General features: G+C 42.9%; 1 protein-coding gene across 13 annotated transcripts in view; it reads left to right on the top strand.

The window, feature by feature from the left end:
* HEATR6 (HEAT repeat containing 6) overlaps window positions 1-20072 on the top strand; it is a 137886-nt gene that overhangs the window by 44455 nt on the left and 73359 nt on the right. For 5 of the 13 annotated variants that reach the window (XM_082373921.1, XM_082373927.1, XM_082373922.1 and 2 more), the window contains 4 exons: window positions 1571-2138; window positions 3749-3803; window positions 5558-5695; window positions 18792-19152. In XM_082373921.1, the coding sequence (XP_082230047.1) occupies window positions 1571-2138; window positions 3749-3764 (584 nt within the window). In that variant the 3' untranslated portion in view covers window positions 3765-3803; window positions 5558-5695; window positions 18792-19152. Of the gene's footprint in view, window positions 1-1570; window positions 2536-3748; window positions 3804-5557; window positions 10008-10116; window positions 10289-18791; window positions 19153-20072 lie in introns of those variants that run through there. The other 8 variants (XM_082373930.1, XM_082373929.1, XM_082373926.1 and 5 more) reach the window with 6 other exon arrangements.

The raw sequence follows: 20072 nt of genomic DNA, 5'->3' as shown, positions 1-20072 counted from the left end.
GGAAACATACTGAACACCCCAGTTTAGGGGAAAGGTGAGATAAATCATGGTATATATATTCAGAGAGATACTTTGTTGCCACTTAAAATTAGGTTTACAAAAGGTTTTTGGTAATCTGGGAAAATACTTCTGATGTTAAGCAAATTAAAACAGGATATGAAAATTGTTTCTACAGTATGATCTCAATAAATGGGTAGAAAAAAGACTGAAAAGAAATTAGTCTAATTATTAACAGTGGTTGCCTCTGAATGGGATGATGAGTAGGATTTTATCTGCTTTCATTTTCTAAGTTTTTTACAGTGAGCATCTATCGTTTTAACAATCAGGAAAAAAGTAAAGGGGAAAACAGACCTGGGAGAAAGAGAGTATAAATGGGAAATTCCGTATGCGCCCTTGGTACTGAAGTGGAATGCTGCATAGGGATCTGCCTCTGAGTAATGACATGCTGTGCACCTTGATAGATCATCAGTGGCTGACAGCTGCTTGGGTGTCTGGATCGCAGCCTCCAAATCCCAGTCGCTTGAATTGCCAGCATTTACCTTACATATTTGTCTCAGTGACAAGATTTGAAACATAAGTGTGTGTTCCTGGAGAGGTGAAGCCATTCTGGACCAGCAGAGCCTGCATCAGGTTAGGGAAATCTGGCTCTGCTCCCCTTTACTGCCAAGAGCGTCCAGGCGGACCAGTCAGCCGGGAGCCAGTGGAGATGTAGCCTCGTGGCTTTTTCCACTGAGGAAACAGCCTGAAGTAACCTTTGGGGTTGGAGCTCACGGAAGCTGGGTATCTGCTGCCTGTCTTCAGAGACATCAGAGAGGTTGGGAAGGGCTGGGAGCATTAGGGAAGCTGCCTTCTACTCTGCTGCCCACCTTGAGGACTGAGAACTCCCGAAATGGAGTAAGTGGTAACTGACGAGGAATAAAACTGGCCGATTTCCTGGGGCCAACAGGAAGCGAGAGGAGCCAGGAATCTAGGCATCATCTTCTCAATATTAGAAAATTGAGCCTTCAGTTAATCTGAGTCCTCTGTTCCCCAGTCACTGCCTAGACAGTATTTTCTTTTTCTTTGCAATAAAATGCATGACTTGCTTCGTCCAGAGCAGGGTCTAGATGCTAATCTGGGTGGTGAAATGGCCTTTTGCCAGCATGAGCAGGGCTGGGCATACAGTTGTGCACTTTGCGCACTGCTCAGAAGCACCCAGCCGAGAGGACAGGTGGGGCTGCAGTTCAGTCCCTGCTCCTCCCACCAAGCCTTACCCCCTCAGACGAGCATCTTCCCAGAGAAGGAGCCTCTTTCTAAGTCACCAAAGTTCCTATTCAGGGTAGCAGAGGTCCTGAGCACATGTCATGCTCATCTAGGGAAAGGGAGAGCTTTGGGAGCCGGTACTTGGCCACTTACCTAGGATCCCATAGTCACTCACCACCCCGATCTTGTAGGGTTATTGTGAGAATTAAATGAAAACATAAAATGACCAACTTGAGCACTAGTGTATGTGCTTCCTTCTACCCCTCTCCCTCTCACCCCACTTATTTTTAAACCTTCATTTGCTTTAATGACTATGGATTCTTTCTAGGAACAGCTCTGTGGACCTCCCAGGCCTACAATGCCCTGACATCAGTTGTGACGTCATGCAAGAACTTCAAAGTGCGCATCAGATCTGCCGCTGCCCTTTCCGTCCCGGGCAAGAGAGAGCACTATGGGTCTGTTGACCAGTACGCTCAGATCTGGAATGCATTGGTCACTGCCTTACAGAAGAGCGAAGACACCACAGACTTTTTGGAATTCAAGTACTGTGCTAGCCTACGGACCCAAATCTGCCAGGCACTGATTCACCTCTTGAGCTTGGCCAGCGCCTCAGACCTGTCCTGCATCAAAGAAACCCTTGAATTGAATGGGGACATGGTCCAGTCCTATATCCTACAGTTTTTAAAATCAGGAACAGAGAGAGATGACACTGGAGCACCCCACAACCCGCAGGAAAGAGACCAGATGGTCAAAACAGCCCTGGAGCACATAAGCAGTGTCCAGGCACTGGCTGGCGACACATCCAAAAGGGCCATCATGGGCTTTTTAGAAGATATCCTGACCGTTTATTTCGACCCATCTGGATCACAAGTAGCACTCTTAGGATTAACAAATCGGTGAATATTTTACCGGACCTTCCAGGTGTCAAGTGATGACAGGAAGACCTGAGCTTGAGCATCAGATGTGTGGGATTTACTCTTCGGGGCAGAAACAGTCCTTTCACTATTTATTTAGATTGAGTTAGCAGCTATTTAAATTTTTCTCAAAGGGCTCAGCCACTTTAGAGAGTGGTTTCACTGTGCTGACCGTGGCCATGGTTGTTGGAACCTCTGACCTGTGCACGCGGGAGCCAAGGAGTTGGGTTGTCGTGTGGGCTGAGCAGACTGGGGGGTTGTGAAGAGTGTTTAGTCTCAGAAGAGTATTTTAAAAAAAGCAAAAGGATTTAGGAGTTAGAATGTTGTATATTGTGTCTCTGGGAATTGTTTTTCTTTTATAATAAACTAATGTAAAGCAGTGTGCCCATAATCTACCATTTTTATCAAGTTGCCTTTATAGAAAGCTGCGAGCAGAGCTGCTGTTCAGCCAGTTCGTTCTGGTACAGCTGCATCAGTTGCTAAAATACTGAGACGGTTCCTCACAGGTTAATAAATAGCGGTTGCACTGAGCTCCCCAAGTGGCAACCCTGGAAGCCCCCTCCACGCCTTCCTTCAATCCTGTAAAGAGTGAACTGGCACGCAAGGGCCTCTGGCCTAGGCCCATGTCCATTTCACCCTGGCCGTAACATCAGCTTCTATCTGAATTTCCTAATGCCCTTTAGGAGAATATGGTCCCATATGCTAAATTTATGGTGGTTTTGCCACTTTTGGATTTGTGCCTTAAAAAAGGATTATTTGTTTAATTTAGATGATTACAAAGAAAGGTTTTTAAGTTATACTTTGATAATGCCCAAGTAGTTGTAAAAAGTAATTTCTCACTGAAAAATTATTAACATTTAAATTTTGTGTACATCTCTTGACCACCAACAATTTATTGGAAATGATTTCAGTCAGGAATTTAGAGATACATAATAAAAGATTCCACACTTATACTTGATATGGGATAAATAAGAATCAAGATACATAGAGTGGGTTTTGGCAATATATTATTTAACTATGGTTATTTAGTTTAAAATACATATTTCACAGCATACATATGTCCTCAGTTTTTCTTCTTTGCCCTTAAGTTACTATTCTCCCTCTGTGCTGCTGTATGTTCAGAAAATACTGTTTAGGCAAAGACTAGGGGACACAGTGCTCAGACAGCTGAAGGCTCACTTTTCTGTTGGTAGAGTACAAGTTTCCAAAGAATGAGACGACCAGCACAGTAAAAACTACCATATAGAACATTCTTTAGACTTGTTTTTCTTTGGAGATGATTCTGGACACGATTTTTTATAGAGGCCATGGAACTGAGTTGAACCTGTACTGACCCTGCAATGAATCTTAGGACTTCCTTCTCTTGAAGGAATAAATTCTTAGTAGCAGCTTATTTGCTTGTTGTTTTCATGAAAGTAAAAATGTGGCATATGTAACTTATTCCTCGTTCTTTGGGCTTTCACTGGTGGGTTCCTTGATAAAATATCTGTGAAGTGACTTTGAATGGTTTTACTTGATGATTCACTCTTATCCTTTGCTTATCTTGAATAAAATCTAATTTTTTTCTTTCTAAACCTTTTGCTTCCATTAAGGTGTCCAGGTTTCTGAAAACAGATGTTAATATTCGTATGCAGGGAAAAAGCAAGGGTAAGCACTTCTAGAAATCCCATAATGCAGGGTGTGGGCTTCCGTCCCAATGGGATGCTGATTCTCTTCTCCCTGTGGCTTTGTGGGTGTACACCTGGGCCAGGGGCTCCTCTCAGACACCTGGGCTGGGGCCTCAGTAAAGCTGCCATCATGAAAGGAAGCCACTCAGAGAATAAAGGGCCAGAACTTATTTGATGCAGAAACAGTAGGAAGTCTGGCTCTGATACAGAATTCTAATTCAGAATGCCAAATTCTGAACTTTCTTTTGATATTTAAAAGAAAAATTTGGAGGAGTCAGCTTGGCACAGATGTCTAGAGCCTTTATTCATTGAAGTGACAGCATTAGGAAACATCACTTATATTCGAAACTTTCCTGTGAAACCCGCTAATTCCTGCCCACTTCTAGAACCCGAGGAAGACGCACACTGTAACCTCTTTTGTAGAATTAGTTAATGGTAGAGCCAGTGCGCTAAGGTGATTAGAGGGTAGACAGAAACCTCCTATAGAACACCAGGGCAGCAACTTCCCTGATTTTGATATTTGTATGTGAATCCAGACGAGGAGCAGAACCTCACCAATCTAAGAGCTAAGTGAGTTCTAGTTACTCCGGTTCATTCGGCCTTCACCTCGTGAATATAGTGCAGCCTCTCTGGGGACATAATTCTAAACAGGAGCAGCTGTGTCAATGGAAAAAGCCCTTCCTTGAGAATTATTGCTCTGCAGTCTATTCTATGACCTACTAGGATTGACTGTAGGAACACAGGTATTTTTTAAATTTAGAAGTTCTGTTAACAAAATGTTATCACATTGATAGGTCAAATAAGAAAACTCATAAAGAAAACTCATTAAAATGGTCATTTTTATGGATACTGAAAGAGCACTTGATAAAATTCAATGTCCTTTTCTGATCAAAAACCCTTTTAAAAAATAAAGAATAAAAAAAGATGCTTCGTTAACATCATAAAATATTTCTATCTTGATGGTGACTTCGCTAAAAAAGTCACAACCAAGACAAGCAAGCCTGTCATCGCCACGGTTACCTAACATTGTGTAAGATTTGATGGTCAAGTGTGATTAAATAAACCAAAAGTAGAATTTTCCAAGTTTTTTCAAAGAGAGGTTCCAAATTATCTTTATTTGTAAAACACCAGTCTGAGGGACAGAATTCACAAATAATTATTTGTAGAAGATCAACTCAGAAAATAATAGAATAAAAGTTCTGTAAGGTAGCTGGTTACAAAGTAAATATGCCAAAATCAATAGCTCCTCTACATATCAACAATAACCAATAAGATTTTTTTATGTTAGAAAAAGATCCCATCACAATAGTAATAAAAAGAATAACATACCCAGGAATAAATCTAACCAAAGCCTATGCAAGGATTTTGTGAAAAAGATTTTAAAAATTTTTTGAAGGTCATTGAAGATGACATTAAAAAAAAAAAAATGAGAAGATATACCATGTTCCTAGATAGAAGGACCCTTTATTATAAAAAGACCATGTCTCTCTGAATCTATAAATTTAGCTTAAGTCCTATCAAAATCAAAAAACATAGTTTTAATGGCAAAATGATTTCAAAGTTCATCTGGAAAAAATGAATGTAAAAATTCAAGGATTAGGCTTCTAGCCACCACACTGCAAGGGAAAAGAGAATCTCTTCCTCAATTAGGGTGCCCTAAGGGAGCATTTTTCAGCCTTTGTAAATCCACGGCCCTGTTGTTACATAAAAATCCATCTCTTATTCTCATTCCAGTCCTAGCCCGCCCTGTCTCTCCCACTGCATGCAGCTGTAGTGCCTGGACTCAATGCATGGAGCTGCTATCTTGGAAAGGAAAGAATAACAGGAAGATCAGGGAAGGAAAGGAGAACTCCGAGTACCACCGAACTGGCAGTAAGTTTACTGTTTTTCCCACTCTGGTGTCTCCTGGCCTGGACTCCAGGTGGACAGCATCCTGGACCTGCATACCATGCAGGCAGAAGGAGCTCCCAGAGAAGCTGTCTATTTCTGGTCCTAGGATGGGGCAAGAGGGCCTGTGTAAGTCAGAGAGAGTCAGGGAGATCCCTGTTTATTGCTGCTTCTCATCTCCCTCTCCAGCCCCTCGGCAATCCCACTGCAGCAGAGGCTGTCACAGCCAGGCAGGTGCCCAAAACTTCAGGGAGGGGAACCCGTCTCTCTGACCAGAGGAAGTGCGGTCCCAACAGCAAGAGAGTGATGCCCATTGCTTTCTCTTGCTCTCTGGGTTTTCTCATTTGACCTCTTGATGTGATAATATTTTGTTAATAGAGCTGTGACACCAGAGGGAAATTCAAAACCGTGGGAATGAAGGAAGAGCAACAGAAATGGGAAATATTTGGATAAATAGACTATTTTTCTCATCTTAAGCTTTTTATAACATGTATAATCAGTTAAAACAAGACTTATAACATTGTCTGACGGGGTCTTCAGTGAATATAGATGTAATACACATGAAAGTTACCACATAAAGAGGAGATGTGAAGAGATTTATACAGTAGTAAGATTTCTATATTTCACTTGAATGATAAAATATTAATCCCAATCAACCTATGAAAAGTTAAGTATTTTGTAGTCGCTAGAGAAACCACATGCACACGCACACAAATTACACAGAAGATATATTTAAAAACTCAATAGGTAAACTGGAATACTAAAAAATATTCAAATAATCCAAAAGAAGACAGGAAAAGAAAGACAGGAATGAAAAACATAGGGAACAAATAGAAAACAAAAAACAGTAGACCTAAATCCAAATATATCAACAGTTACGTTAAGTTTAAAAGGTCTAGGTATACTAATTAAAAGACAGATTGTCAGAATGTAAAAATATCCAAGACCCAGCTATATGCATTAAAAGCAACCCATTTAAAATAAGTAGTATAGGTTAAAAATAAAAGGAGAAAGAAAAATATGCCATGCAAATACTAATCAAAAGAAATTTGGAGTAGCTATATACTGTCAGACAAAATAGACTTCAGAGCAAGAAAATTTACCAGGAATAAACATGGAAATCGCATAATGATAACAGTGTCAAGTCACAGAGAATGCCTAACAATCCTAAATGGATATGAACCTCACAACACATCTTCAAAATACATGAAGCAAAGACTGATAGAACTGAAAGGAGAAACGGCAAGTCAGCAATTACAGTTGGAGACTTTTAACACTCACTCCTTTCTCAGTAACCAATAGGACAAATAGACCATATTCTGGATCATGAAACAAATCTGAACAGATTTTTAAGAACTGAAATCATACCAAGTATGATCTCTGACCATAATGAAATTCAGCCAGAAATCAATCACCAGAACATCTCTAATGACTTGAAATTAAATAACATACTTCTAAGTAATCCATAGGAGGTCGAAGGGGGAAGTCTCAAAGGATGTTGGAAAGTGAGAACTTATAAAATACTTGAAACTGAACAAAATGAAAATAGTATTTGATATATGACATATCAAAATGTATAGATGCAGCTAAAGCAAAGCTTTGATGGAAATTTATAATATTTGGTACTTATTTTAGAGAGGAAGAAAGGTTTCAAACAATCACCTAAATTTCAAACTTAACTAGGAAAATAAGAGAAAAACCTAGAGCAAGCAGAAGGAAGAAAATTATGCTGAGTGAAAGAAGCCACTCTCAAAATGTTACAAACTATGATTCCATTTACATGACATTATGGAAAAGGCAAAACTTTAGGAATGGAAGACAAATCAGTGGTTTCCAGGGATTGGGATGGGGGCAGGATTCGACTACAGGGAAGCATGAGGGAATTTTGGTGGATGATGGAACCGGAATCCTGATTGTGGTGGTATTTACATAAATCTATGCATGTGACAGAACGCATAGCACAGAATACTCCCCCAAACATCTATAATTTAAAAAAATCTCTCTCTCTCTCACACACATATACACACACACACACTCTGGATCTCTCTTTCTCACTGTACAGACTGTATCTGTGTACCATTGGGTACACATAGCCAACTGTGTGCCAGGTATAGTAGCACTAAATATATTTTTAAAATATATTTTAAAAGATGGGGGTTTATCTTATGCCTAATTATAACGGTAATAATCAACATTTATTGGCTGCTTTTTATTTGCGAAGCACAAAAAAGATCCTAGATGCATTATGTTAATGCATTTCTAACACTTAAACCATCCTATTATAAACAAGAATATATTTTGTAGCTATTGCTATTACTTATACATTTTAACTCTTTTTGGTTCTCTGATTCTTTTGGCAAACATTTTTTAAATTTTATTTTTTATTTATTTTTGGCTGCCTTGGGTCTTCGTTGCTGCGCGCGGGCTTTCTCTAGTTGAGGCGAGCAGGAGCTACTTTTCATTGCAGTGCGCGGGCTTCTTATCGTGGTGGCTTCTCTTGTTGCAGAGCACGGGCTCTAGGTGCGTGGGCTTCAGTAGTTGTGGCACGTGGGCTCAGTAATTGTAGCTCCCGGGCTCTAGAGCGCAGGTTCAGTAGTTGTGGCGCACGGGCTTAGTTGCTCCGCGGCATGTGGGACCTTCCCAGACCAGGGCTCGAACCCACGTCCCCTGCATTGGCAAGCAGATTCCCAACCACTGTGCCACCAGAGAAGTCCCATTTTTTAAAATTGAGATATTGTTGATGTACAATATTATATAAGTTTCAGGTGTACAACATCGTGATTCACAATTTTTAAAGGTTATACTCGATTTATATTTATTGTAAAATATTGGCTATATTCCTTGTGCTGTACAATATATCCTTGTGGCTTACTTATTTTATACATAGTAGTTTGTGCCTCTTAACCTCCTATTCCTATTTTGCCCCTCCCCCCTTCCTTCTCCCAGCTGGTAACCACTAGTTTGTTCTGTATATCTGTGAATCTGTTTCTTTGTTATATTCACTAGTTGGTGAACATTCTTAAAAGTATATACAAGCTGCAGCATGTCTTGGAAACTCAAGTTGTAAACTATAGCTATGTAGCAGGATGGCCAGCAGATGGAGACAGAGAACACAAAATGATTCAGACTCAGGGCTCTTACCAAAGCTGTGATTCTCAAGCTCGGGAGCTGCAGCACCTGGATTTCAGGTTGCTCTCGTTAGAGCAGTGTTTCTCAAACCTGGCTGCACACTGGAATCACTTGGGGAACTTAAAAAAAAAAAAAAACGATTCTGAGTTTAGTGGTCAGGGGTACTTTTGCCATTGGGAGATTTAAAATCTGCACACATGATTCTAATTACAGCAAAGTTTCAGACCCACTACTTTAGAACACACACCAACAGGCGGTCTCAAGCTGGCATGTTTCAGAATCACCTGGAGAACTTGTGAAAAACAGGTACCCAGACTGTTGTAGTCTTCATTCTTTGGAGAACCAGTGCATACTGAAATGTTGATGTATCAACTTAAGACAGTTACATATATAATCAGGACTAAATCTGATATAGTCTCAGACTAGATTCTAATATATCAGAGTAACTTCAGGCGTCAAATGTTTAAGAAAATTTCATAGGAGAAAAATTTTAATTGAGAAAACGCTAACCATGAACTTAATTTTTCCCCTGGAAATGGAGAGATGCACTGGGTCACCCCTAGACTGTCTTGTGTAACACAAGAGCAAGGCTCCCAAGACTGGACCAGCAGGTTCCCTGTCAGAGAAACATAGCCTACACATGGTGTCGGGTTCCAGAAGTTTATAGTCGTGTTTGGTCATTCCATGGAAGGGCACCAGGAAAAAGTAGAGCTGCTCAGGCAACCGGATTCCCAGCCTTCGTGGGGCAGGCTCCCCCAATTTTTTTCCACTTTCTTTCACCAAAGCGTTTAAATTATTTTAATATTAGCGCCATCATAGATTCATTGTCTAAATAACATTTATTGATTTTCCATATTATACAAGTAATGAATCTTCATTGTGGAACTTTAGGAAAAAACAAGACAATAAATATATGTAAGTAAAAATGACTGGAGATAATCACTATTATCATTTTGTATGTTTCATGATACATGTCTGTGTACGAGTATACACTATATATGTGGACTCACGCACACTTCAGTTATGTTTGTGTGCACGCGAACACTCTTCCAGATATACTGTGGGAAATTAGTCTACAAAATTGCGGTCATAACCTGTATACTTTCTTGTAGCCTGCTATTTTACTTAACAATGTATCATGAGCACTAAATACTCTTCTAAAACATGACTTTAACGATTTGATAATTGTCCATAGTATCAATATTCCATAATTTATCCAGTTCTCTATGGGACATTGTTTTCCAATTGTTTGTTGATTTATATGCACTCTTTCATAGATGTTAGAATTTTATCGGGATGTGTGAAGTGAGGCAGAGGTGTAACTGTGTGCCTTCCCAAGCAGTCAGCCAGGTGTCTACACCACTGACGGAGTAACCACGCCATCCTTCCCCCTGGGTTTGCCGTGCTTCCTCGCTCAGATACCGCGTTCTTATATTCCTGCAGGACTATGTAAGCTTCCTAGTCTCTTCATCCTACTGCTCCTCTATCCTCGTGCTAGTCCCAAACTTCTTTAACTCTTGGGCTTTATAGCAGGAAATTCAGTAGCCAGATGACCCACCAGACAAGACTGGTTCTGCCCGGCCTTCTTGACTAGATAGGGCTTAACTCCACATTTCACTTGGGAATCTCAGACGCAGCTAATTGTTGCTGAACGTTTAGTATTGACACTTAAAACAAACACCTTCTATTTAAGAGGAAGTGAATATTAGCTGTAAGAGGAAGAAAAGAGGCTTTTTTCCATTTAACAAGTGTCCGTAAAGTATTTTTTCTATAAAGCGTGGCCTCTGGCCATCTACGTTCTGTGGAGTCCTTGCCAGGCCAGGAAGGCCTGGTCCTCCTCTACCTCTGGGTCACTCCCAGCGTGTTGACAGCTGAGATGGCGGGTGGGCCAGTGGTCATTCTGAGAATGAGGCTGAGGCACTGTGGGCTGACGCTGGAACGTGGGCTCCACCTTTCCAGGAGGCCGCCTGGTACATGACCTCATTGGCCTTGGCCACCCTCTACCCCCATGGCCCACAGTCTCCAGTTCTGGCCATCAGTCCCCTCTGAGCTCCGGCCCTCAGCCCAGGTCCTCACCTCTTCCTGAAACTATGACAACAGTGTCCAAGAGGGCCCTTGGTCACTGGCAGGTCTGTGGGGCTCCAGTCTCCTTTCTCACTCTGCTCAACCCATTCTCCAAACTGCCAGCCTCCAAGCTGGTTCTCCGGGGCCGTCATCAACCCCTTTACATGGCTTAAAAGAGCCTTCATGGCTGCTCCCCCACCTCCCTGTCGTCGCCAGCCCCTGCCCCGTGGGCTTCAGCTATGTGGGCTCCCGCGTGCCCAGGCCTTGGTTCCGTCCTTCAGACTGCACCACAGTCTACACACCACAAGTCTCAGCAGACACACACGCCATTTCCTCTGGGACGCCTTTCCTGAGCACCTGTGAAGTGGGGATGTTTGTGGTGTCAGCTCATAGGGTCAGTACAGGACTGAATGCAACAAGCAAGCCCTAGCAGAGAGCCGAGCACTGAGAAGACCTAACTGAAGGCCAGCTCTTATCGTTCCTTTTGTTATGATCCTTGCGCCGCTCACAACACTGGACCACAATCACCTGTTTTCGTGGCTGACTTCCAGCTGGACCAGGAGCTCCTTGAGAGCATCCCATCTCACCAACCTTTCTGTCTCACCACCCCCCAGCCTGGTGCCAGGCCACACCTACAGCAGGCTCTCAGCAAGTGTCTGTTGCATGAACTGTGGAGGTATGAAATATCCCCATTTTCCAGTAAGAAAACTGAGGCCTATGGACGGGAGAGTGACTTGCCCCAGATGGTGCTGCCAGTCAGAGCAGGAGCTGAACTCAGGTCCGGGAGACTCCTTGGTCCAGCGCTGTTCCCGCTGCACTGCTATCCCCTGGAGTATGCAGAGGCCCGATACAGAAGAAACGAAAATACAAACAGGAGTTACTTTCAAGGTTGTTATTTTTTGCTGTATTTGTCTCTGATCTCCCCAGCTATGGTGTTCTAACAACTCAGGCCCTATGAGGAAGACTTCACACAGCTTTGCTCTCAGGTGGGGAGAGCTGTGACGTTGGAGCTGACAGCAGCCTTCAGGGTCATCTGATCCACCCCCACCCCACCCCTTTACCTCAAAGGGGACCACGAACCCAGGAGGAGAAGTGAGCCGCCCACAGTCATGGCTGACAGCAGAGCCGGACTCCCTTTTCAGTGCCCCCTCTTATTCATGGGAAGTAAAGCAGCGTCAGTGTAGGCAGAGCAGCAGCAAAGAGCCTAGTTCTTTACAGGGCAAATGCTCCCTGGACGCCTCCAGCACTGGCAGGCAAGGCCTGCAGCCTCCAACAGGTCCCCCCAGAGACAGCACAGCCCATGCCAGGACAGGAGGCCCAGGGAAGCCGAGTAGGCAGAGTATCGGCAGTCCAGGCCCCACCCAGAGGGGTGTTTCAGCCTGTGCTCTTTGCTGCCTGTTGATGTGCCATGCTGTTTACAGCTTCTCCAGGGGAGGGCAATTAACTTCTCGAGCCTGGACGTTTATGGCCAAAGACGGGACAAGGGACGTTCCACCCCACTGGGGCCCTTTGAAAGTGAATGTTTATGATTTATCTCTGCGCTGGGGCACTTTGCCTTTAGCTGCAGAAGGACTGTCCCACCCAGCCCCCACTTTCCTGCCAACACATGCTGGCACCAGGCCCATGGCTAGAGAATTGAAACATGTAAGCCTCGAGACAGGAAATGCAGCTGGATGTGGCCCTGGTGTGGAAGATGTGTGGACTCACCAGTCCGGGTAGGGCACTGAGCAGGGCCTCTGGCTGCCCCAGGATTACTGTTGGGACTCAGGAGTGTACGGCTGGGCAGTTGGTAGGACTGCCTCCCTGAGCCCTGCCCTAAGTGGGCCAGTAGGCTTTCACCCCTTCACACCTTCATTCATCACCCTTCCCACCAACACACACAAACGCACGCCACCTACTGTGTGTCAACAGAAGGAAGATACAAAGATGAATGACATACCAGCCCTGGCCGGAGGAACTCACAGACCCGAGGCCAGTGAACACAATGTGACAGTCGGTGGGAAGGGAAGGGAAGGGAAGGCTGCCCGAAGCGGAGACTCGCTCAGCGCTCAGCCAGCTCTCCAGGGAAGCATCAGGGAAGACTTCCCAGAGGAGGATGAAAAGATGGGAAAAGGCTCTCGGAAGAGGCGTGGAGATGTGGCGAGCAAGCACACAGAGGAAAGTGTGTGTGGCTCAGCGTGGCCGGGCATGCCAGCGCCCTGAGTCAGGGAGGGAAAGGAGGCAAGAACAGGAGGTAGGTAGATGGAGGTGTGCATCCTGGGGAGTTCAGATTATATTGTGAGGGAGCCAAAGAGGAGTTTCGAGAAGAGTGCGGGCTAACACAATCAGATTTGCTTTAGAAAAAGCACTCAGTTGGGAGGGTGGTGATTAGAGGGAAAGAGGCACCGTGGTTGTGGTTGTCCTACTCGGCTGTCCATTGTAACCACCTGGGGAGCTTTAGAAAGGCTGATGCCTGGGTCGGTCTCCAGAGAGGCTGCAGTAAGTGGTCTGGGGTGTGGCCCGGGCACTGGGATGGTGAAACTCCTTCTCCCTGTGACTCTGATATGCAGTTGAGGGATCTCGGTTAGGAAGCACTGTGGAAGCACTGTGGCCGTCCAGGTGAGAAGTGGAGAGGCAGTTTCCGGAGATGGAGGAGGGCACACTTTCAGGAGGAAGAATCACAGCCTGTGGTGGTTGGTCGGATGTGGATCCTTAGAGAAAAGGAGGAGAAAACAGGCTGCTCCTTAAAAGGTTAAACACAGAGTTCCCGTGTGGCCCAGCAACTTAGATACACACAAGAGAAATGAAAACCTGTGCGCAAAAACTTGCATACAAATGTTCATGCAGCACCATTCATGATAGCCAAAAAGTAGAAACAACCCAAATGTCCATCAACTGTTGAAGGGATAAATAAGATGTGGTAAATTGTTACAATAGAGTATTAGTCCCTTGAAAGAGGAATGATGTACTGATACATGCTACAACATGGGTGGACCTTGAAAACATTATGCTGAGTGAAAGAAATCAGTAACAAAGGAACCATATATACACATATTGTATGATTCCATTTATACGAAATGTCCAGAGTAGGCAAATCTATAGGGGCAGAAAGTAAACTAGTGGTTGCCTAGGACTGGGAGGGGAAGGTGAGACTGGGAGTTGATGGCAAGGGGGTGTAGGTGGGTTTTCTGGGGGGATAATGAAAGTATTCTAAAATTGATGGTGGTGATGGGAACACAACTGATTACTAAAAGCCATTGAATTTTACACTTTAGAAGGATGGATTCTAGGGCACATGGATTATAATCTCAATAAAACTGTTAGAAGAGGGAGGTGTGAGGACTGCCGATTTTACTCTGAGGAGGTCGGGAGCCTTGAGAGGGCTGTGAGCAGAGCGGTACCATGGTCTCACTACCTTGTACAGGATTCCCTCTAGTTCTAGTTTCTCAGCCTCGTTGCTATTGACATTCGGGGCAGGATAATGCTTCATTATGGAGACTGCCCTGTGCATGTGGGATGTTTATCAGCACCCCTAGTCTCTATTGGTGCCGGGAGGACCCCCCCTCCACTCTTGTGTGACAACCAAAAACACCTCCAGCCACTGCCAAACATCCCCTGGGGAGCAAAAGTACCCCATTGAGAACTGCTGCTCGAGGCTGTAGGGGGAGCGTGCACAGGGAGTGGGGATGCTTATGAGAGCTTTATGTGGAGATGTCCGTTGAGCAGACAGGTGGGGCTGAAGCACCCAAAAGAGTCTGGCAGCTTCGCTGACTTCAGACTTGAAGGCCATTGGAATGAATGTCACAGAAAAAAGAGCAAAACCCACAGAGCTGGTTCAATTTAATTTTACTTTTTGAGCAAGTATTATGCTGAAGACATCAGGGCAGATACCAAGATGAGTAAAATAAGCTTCTGACCCCACCTCACCAACACTGAAACCTCTCAGTCAAGGCAATAGTGAGGTGCAGAATGCTCTGGAAGTACAGAAAAGGGAGAGTAAATCCAACTTGTCCAGGAGGGAAATTCCATCAATAGTTGAAATATTTCTTGACCTAGACCTTTAATTTTATCTGAATTTTTTATCATAAGTCTGCTGCTTATTGTGTAGTTTCTACGGTTTGCAAAGAAGTGATTGCTTTTTTTTTTTGGCTGTGCTGCTTGGCTTGTGGGATCTCAGTTCCCTGACCAGGGATTGAACCTGGGCCATGGCAGTGAAAGCCTGGAATCCTAACCACTAGGCCACCAAGGAACTCTCCCAGTGATTGCTATTCTGTTTCCCAGGCAAACACTGCAGTGGGGGCAGGAGGAGAACAGCAAGGGCACAGAGCATTTCTCAGCCTCTCTGACATCTCAGGAGCCACCTCCTCCTGGAAGCCTTTATTAACCAATCCTACGCCCTACTCCTCAGGGTCCATGTGGCATCTGGGCACGGGATAGCTCTATTACTGCAGGTCTATCCCTCCATCTCACCCCTGCACACATAAACATACACATGCAAGAATGTGACCCTTCCCAGTAAGACACAAGAGTGTTTTACTCACCTTTGTATCCCCAGGACCTAGTACAATGTGTGGCACGTGATAGGTGATCAATAAACAATTAAAACATACTTGTAAAACTATAAGACATTGATGAAAGAAATTGAAGATGACACAAGCAGATGGAAAGATATACCGTGTTCATGGATTGGAAGAATTAATATTGTTAAAATGACCATGCTACCCAAGGCAATCTACAGATTCAGTGCAATCCCTATCAAAATACCAATGACATTTTTCACAGAACTGGAACAAATAATTCTACAATTTGTATGGAACCACAAAAAGACCCTGAATAGCCAAAATAATCTTAAGAAAGAAGAACGAAACAGGAGGTATCATGCTCCCTGATTTCAAACTATGCTACAAAGCTACAGTAATCAAAATAGTGTGGTACTGGCACAAAACCAGGTACATAGATCAATGGAACCAAATAGAGAGCCCAGAAATGAACCCACATTTATATGGGTAATTAATCTATGACAAAGGAGACAAGAATATACAATGTGGAAAAGACAGCCTCTTCAATAAATGGTGTTGGGAAAACTGGACAGCTACCTGCAAAGTAATCAAACTGGACTACTTTCTCACACCATGCAGAAAAACAAACTCAAAATAGATTAACGACTTAAATGTAAGACCTGAAACCATAAAACTTCTAGAAGAAAATAAAGGCAGTATTTTTTGGATATGTCTCCGTAGGCAAGGGAAACAAGAGCAAATATAAACAAATGGGACTACATCAAACTAAAAAGCTTTTACACAGCAAAGGAAGCTATGAACAAAATGAAAAGTCCACCTCCTGAAAGGGAGAAGATATTTGCAAACAATATATCTGACAAAGGGTTAATATCCAAAATATACAAAGAACTCATACAACTCAACATCATAGAAACAAACAACCGAATTTAAAAATGGGCAGAGGACCTGAATAGACATTTTTCCAAAAAAGATATACAAGGCCAATAAACACATGAAAAGATGTTCAACACTACTAATCATCAGGGAAATGCAAATCAAAACCACAATGATATACCACCTCACACCTCTCAGAGTGGCTATCATCAAAAAGACAACAAATAACAAGAGTTGGCAAGGATGTAGAGAAAAGGGAACCTTCATTGACTGTTGGTGGGAGTGTAAATTGGTGCCACCACTATGGAAAACAATATGGAGATTTCTCAAATAATCAATGGTTGTTGATCCCTTTACATGAAGGGAGAATCACATATGGTGAAGTTCATGACATGTACTTTTTGAGCTGAAATATGAACACTCATGAGCCTAGATGTGAAGAACACTTGCTCTTGGTCAGGGAGGGACTGGTCAGACCCACACCAGCAGGAGGTGGTGAAGTTAGGTAACTGGCCCAAAGTGGCGGAGTCTGAGCTCTTTCCAGTAACAAGCCCACCTTACATACACAAACCCCAGTGTGTCCCATCACATGGGTTCAGATCGGAGTACCTTCAGGTCCCCACACTTTTGGAAAAAGTTTAGCAATATGTATCCCAAAAGCCTTAAAAATCTTCCCACCTAGGAATGCCACTTCTGGAATTATTGTAAGGAAACCATCCAAAATGCAGGCAACACCTACCGTATAGCACAGGGGACTCTACTCAATGCTCTGTAATAAGCTGTATGGGAAAAGAATCTAAAAAAGAGTGGATATATGTATATGTATAACTGATTCACTTTGCTGTACACCTGAAACTAACACAACATTGTAAATCAACTGTACTCTAATAAAAATTAAACAAAGAAATAAAAAAACAAAATGCAGGCAAATAGAGATGCATAAAGCTATCCATCACAACATTTTAATGGACAAAACTGGAAATAACCCAGATGTAAAACAGCTGGGCAATGGTTAAATCCACTATGGGACCTCTCTATGTTAAAGAACTTACAACCATTTAAAATGTTTATGAAGAGTTTTGAATGGTGTGGGGACACATTTATGTTATAATGTTAAGGAAATAAAATAGGCTACAAAAATTTAATGCATATGTTTTAATAACAGCTCTGTTGGTACACTAAGGAAGAAAAATTTTCCAATGTATTAGGAGTGGTTATTTCTGAGTAGAGAGACGATGAGTGATTTTTCATTCTATTCTATATATTTTAAAAAATATTTTGTCCTTTTATTCTACATGTTTTTGTGTAGTTCCAAGTTTTACACCAAGTGATCAGGAAAAAGTACACATTTATTTAAAAAGAAAAAAAAAGACCGAAAACTGAGTTACCCAGTAAATATAAATGGCATTATAAGCACTATTGTGGTGTCCAGAAGAACTTCCCCTATCTGAATGACGCCAGTTTGGACTGGGGAATGCCACCCACCAAACCCCAGGGACCACCTGCCCTATGTTGTAGTATCTGTGTAGAACACACATTATTCCTTAATAATTTTATAGAAACTAACTCAGTTTTTTAAACTTAACTACATGTATTTTAAGATAAAATTTTAACTACTCTAAAATGAAAAAATAATACCACTTTCTATTCATGGAACTTAACCACAAAAATAAATGCAATAAAGCAAAACAATATTACCAAATTCTAGACTGGTAAAGATTCTGAGCTTGAGCCCTTTTTTCTCTCTGTTTAATAAAAAGTGGGGGCAGAGGGGAGAGTGTTGTCAGGGAGAAAGGGACAGATTAGCAAAGTTTTGAGAGTTATTAAAATGTCCTAGCCCATCAACAGACCCCAGGAATCAGAAAGATTGAAAGATAATTGAAGTGATCTTCTCACTGGAGACTTTGATTTGTTTTTGATGATTTGCCCAGGTAGCACCCAAACTACCCACTGTACCACATCCTGGGGGAAAGTGCCAGACAGTATTCCTAGCACCAGTGGATCTCCCTCAGTCTGTGGCCACTTGTCCATCTGGTTTTAAGGTCAAGGACAGGTGTTTCTACCATGAACGCCTTTCCATTCCTCTTACAATTCCAAAGTCCTACTCTTGTTCAAGACTTTGGTGTTTCCATGCAATACTCCAATGCCTTTATCATTTATTTGCAAAGCATGTTTTGGGGCTTATAAAACCATAAACTTGCTGATACTGTGCCAGTTCTGATCTGAAACAGGCCAGGCAAGTTTAAAAGGGCAAAAAGATGCCACCAGTGCTCTGAAATGGTGGAGGCCAGATAAAAGCTTAGGACACTTAAATTCGCTCATTATACAGAGAGGAAACTGAGGCCCAAGAGGAGGGTGGGACCGATGACCAGTGACAGAGTTGGGTTAGAATCCGGGTCCCCAAATCCCAGTCCAGTGTCACCTCTCTGCTGCACTCCATCTGAAGTTTGCTCAGAACCAAAGTCATTGTTTGCTTTTATCATGAGAGGTTTGCTTACTTTGGAATCTCTTTCCAGCTGCAGGACCAGAAACTAAAATCAGAGACCAATAAAGAAGAGAAGGGTCCTCCTGCAAGTGTTTCTCCTTGCTTCCTTTAAATGTCAGTGACCTCACGTCTCCCTCTCCTGATTGACACCCAGCTGTGGGCTTGCTTGGTTCAAGGAAGAATCATGGATCTGTGAACTTTGGCGGAAGGTAGGGACCTCATCTCGCTCATTCAACCGACATCTAGAGAGACTCTCCATCTGCTAGGGTCCTGGTCCAGCTGCCTCACTCATAGAGGAGACTGAGTCCCAGAGAGGAAGGGTAACTTGCTTAGGGTCGCCCAGCTAGTAAGCAGCAGGGCTAGGCTTGGAATACAAGTCTTCTGCATCCAAGGTCAGTGCTCACTTAAAAAAAAATGTTTTTAAAATAAAATTCTCTTTTAAACTTGGACAAGCAGAACTGTAGCATCCATGGGACCCTAAATAAAATTCATTTGTTTAATCCATTCATTCAGCAAATACTGATGAGTGGGATATGCCAATATATATTGATATGCCAATATATGATTGCCTGGCAGCACTAAGGAGCCATCAGGGTTTGCGGTCATGAATCTAAAGTGTGAGCTGCCAGCCTAGCTGTGCATTTTTCTCGAACTTCATTCAGGTACATGGGGTCAGGTGCTAAGTGAGCGGAGAGTCAGATCTAACCAGGGTTGTGATTTTGCCAAAGGAGTGTGATAAAGGAAGGGGGTGAGAATTGAGGGGATGTAAAGAAGTGAGTACGATGAAAAATCATAGGATTGAAAGGTGAATTTTATTATAAAAACTTTTTTTTTTTTTAATTTCACACAATGAATTTTGAAACCGAGTTGTGATGCACATTCAGGTTGAGATGGTAATATTGTCATCTTTGTTTGGAAGCTGTCTTGAGGGTGTTCGCTTGGGCAGGTTCAACTTGGAGACAGTGGAGGCTCTGCTTGATTTAAATTGTTGTTTGAGCCAGTGCTCGACCTGAGAGCCTCAGGACTTTCCTTCCTCCGGAAGGAGCCTTTTGAGACAAATCTAGGGGCTGGTCAAAGCTCAGGAGCTGCAGCTCAACTTCTATAGCCCTTTTATAGTGTTATTTGTATAAGTAAATAGTTGGCTTCCTATTTCAGGGAGGGACGTATTTGTCCTCAAGGCTGCCTCGTGTCCTGGGCAACCACTGGGGTGCTGGAAAGCACAACTGCTCCTCTCCTGACGTTGTTTTGAAATAGCCAGGGCAATTTGGACCCTTCAACCACAAAAATCAATTGTATTCTGAAGCTGAAATAC

The sequence above is a fragment of the Balaenoptera borealis genome, assembly GCF_965194805.1.
Source record: "Balaenoptera borealis genome assembly, chromosome: 20".
NCBI lineage: Eukaryota > Metazoa > Chordata > Mammalia > Artiodactyla > Balaenopteridae > Balaenoptera > Balaenoptera borealis.
This window is presented reverse-complemented; position numbering and strand designations above follow the sequence as displayed.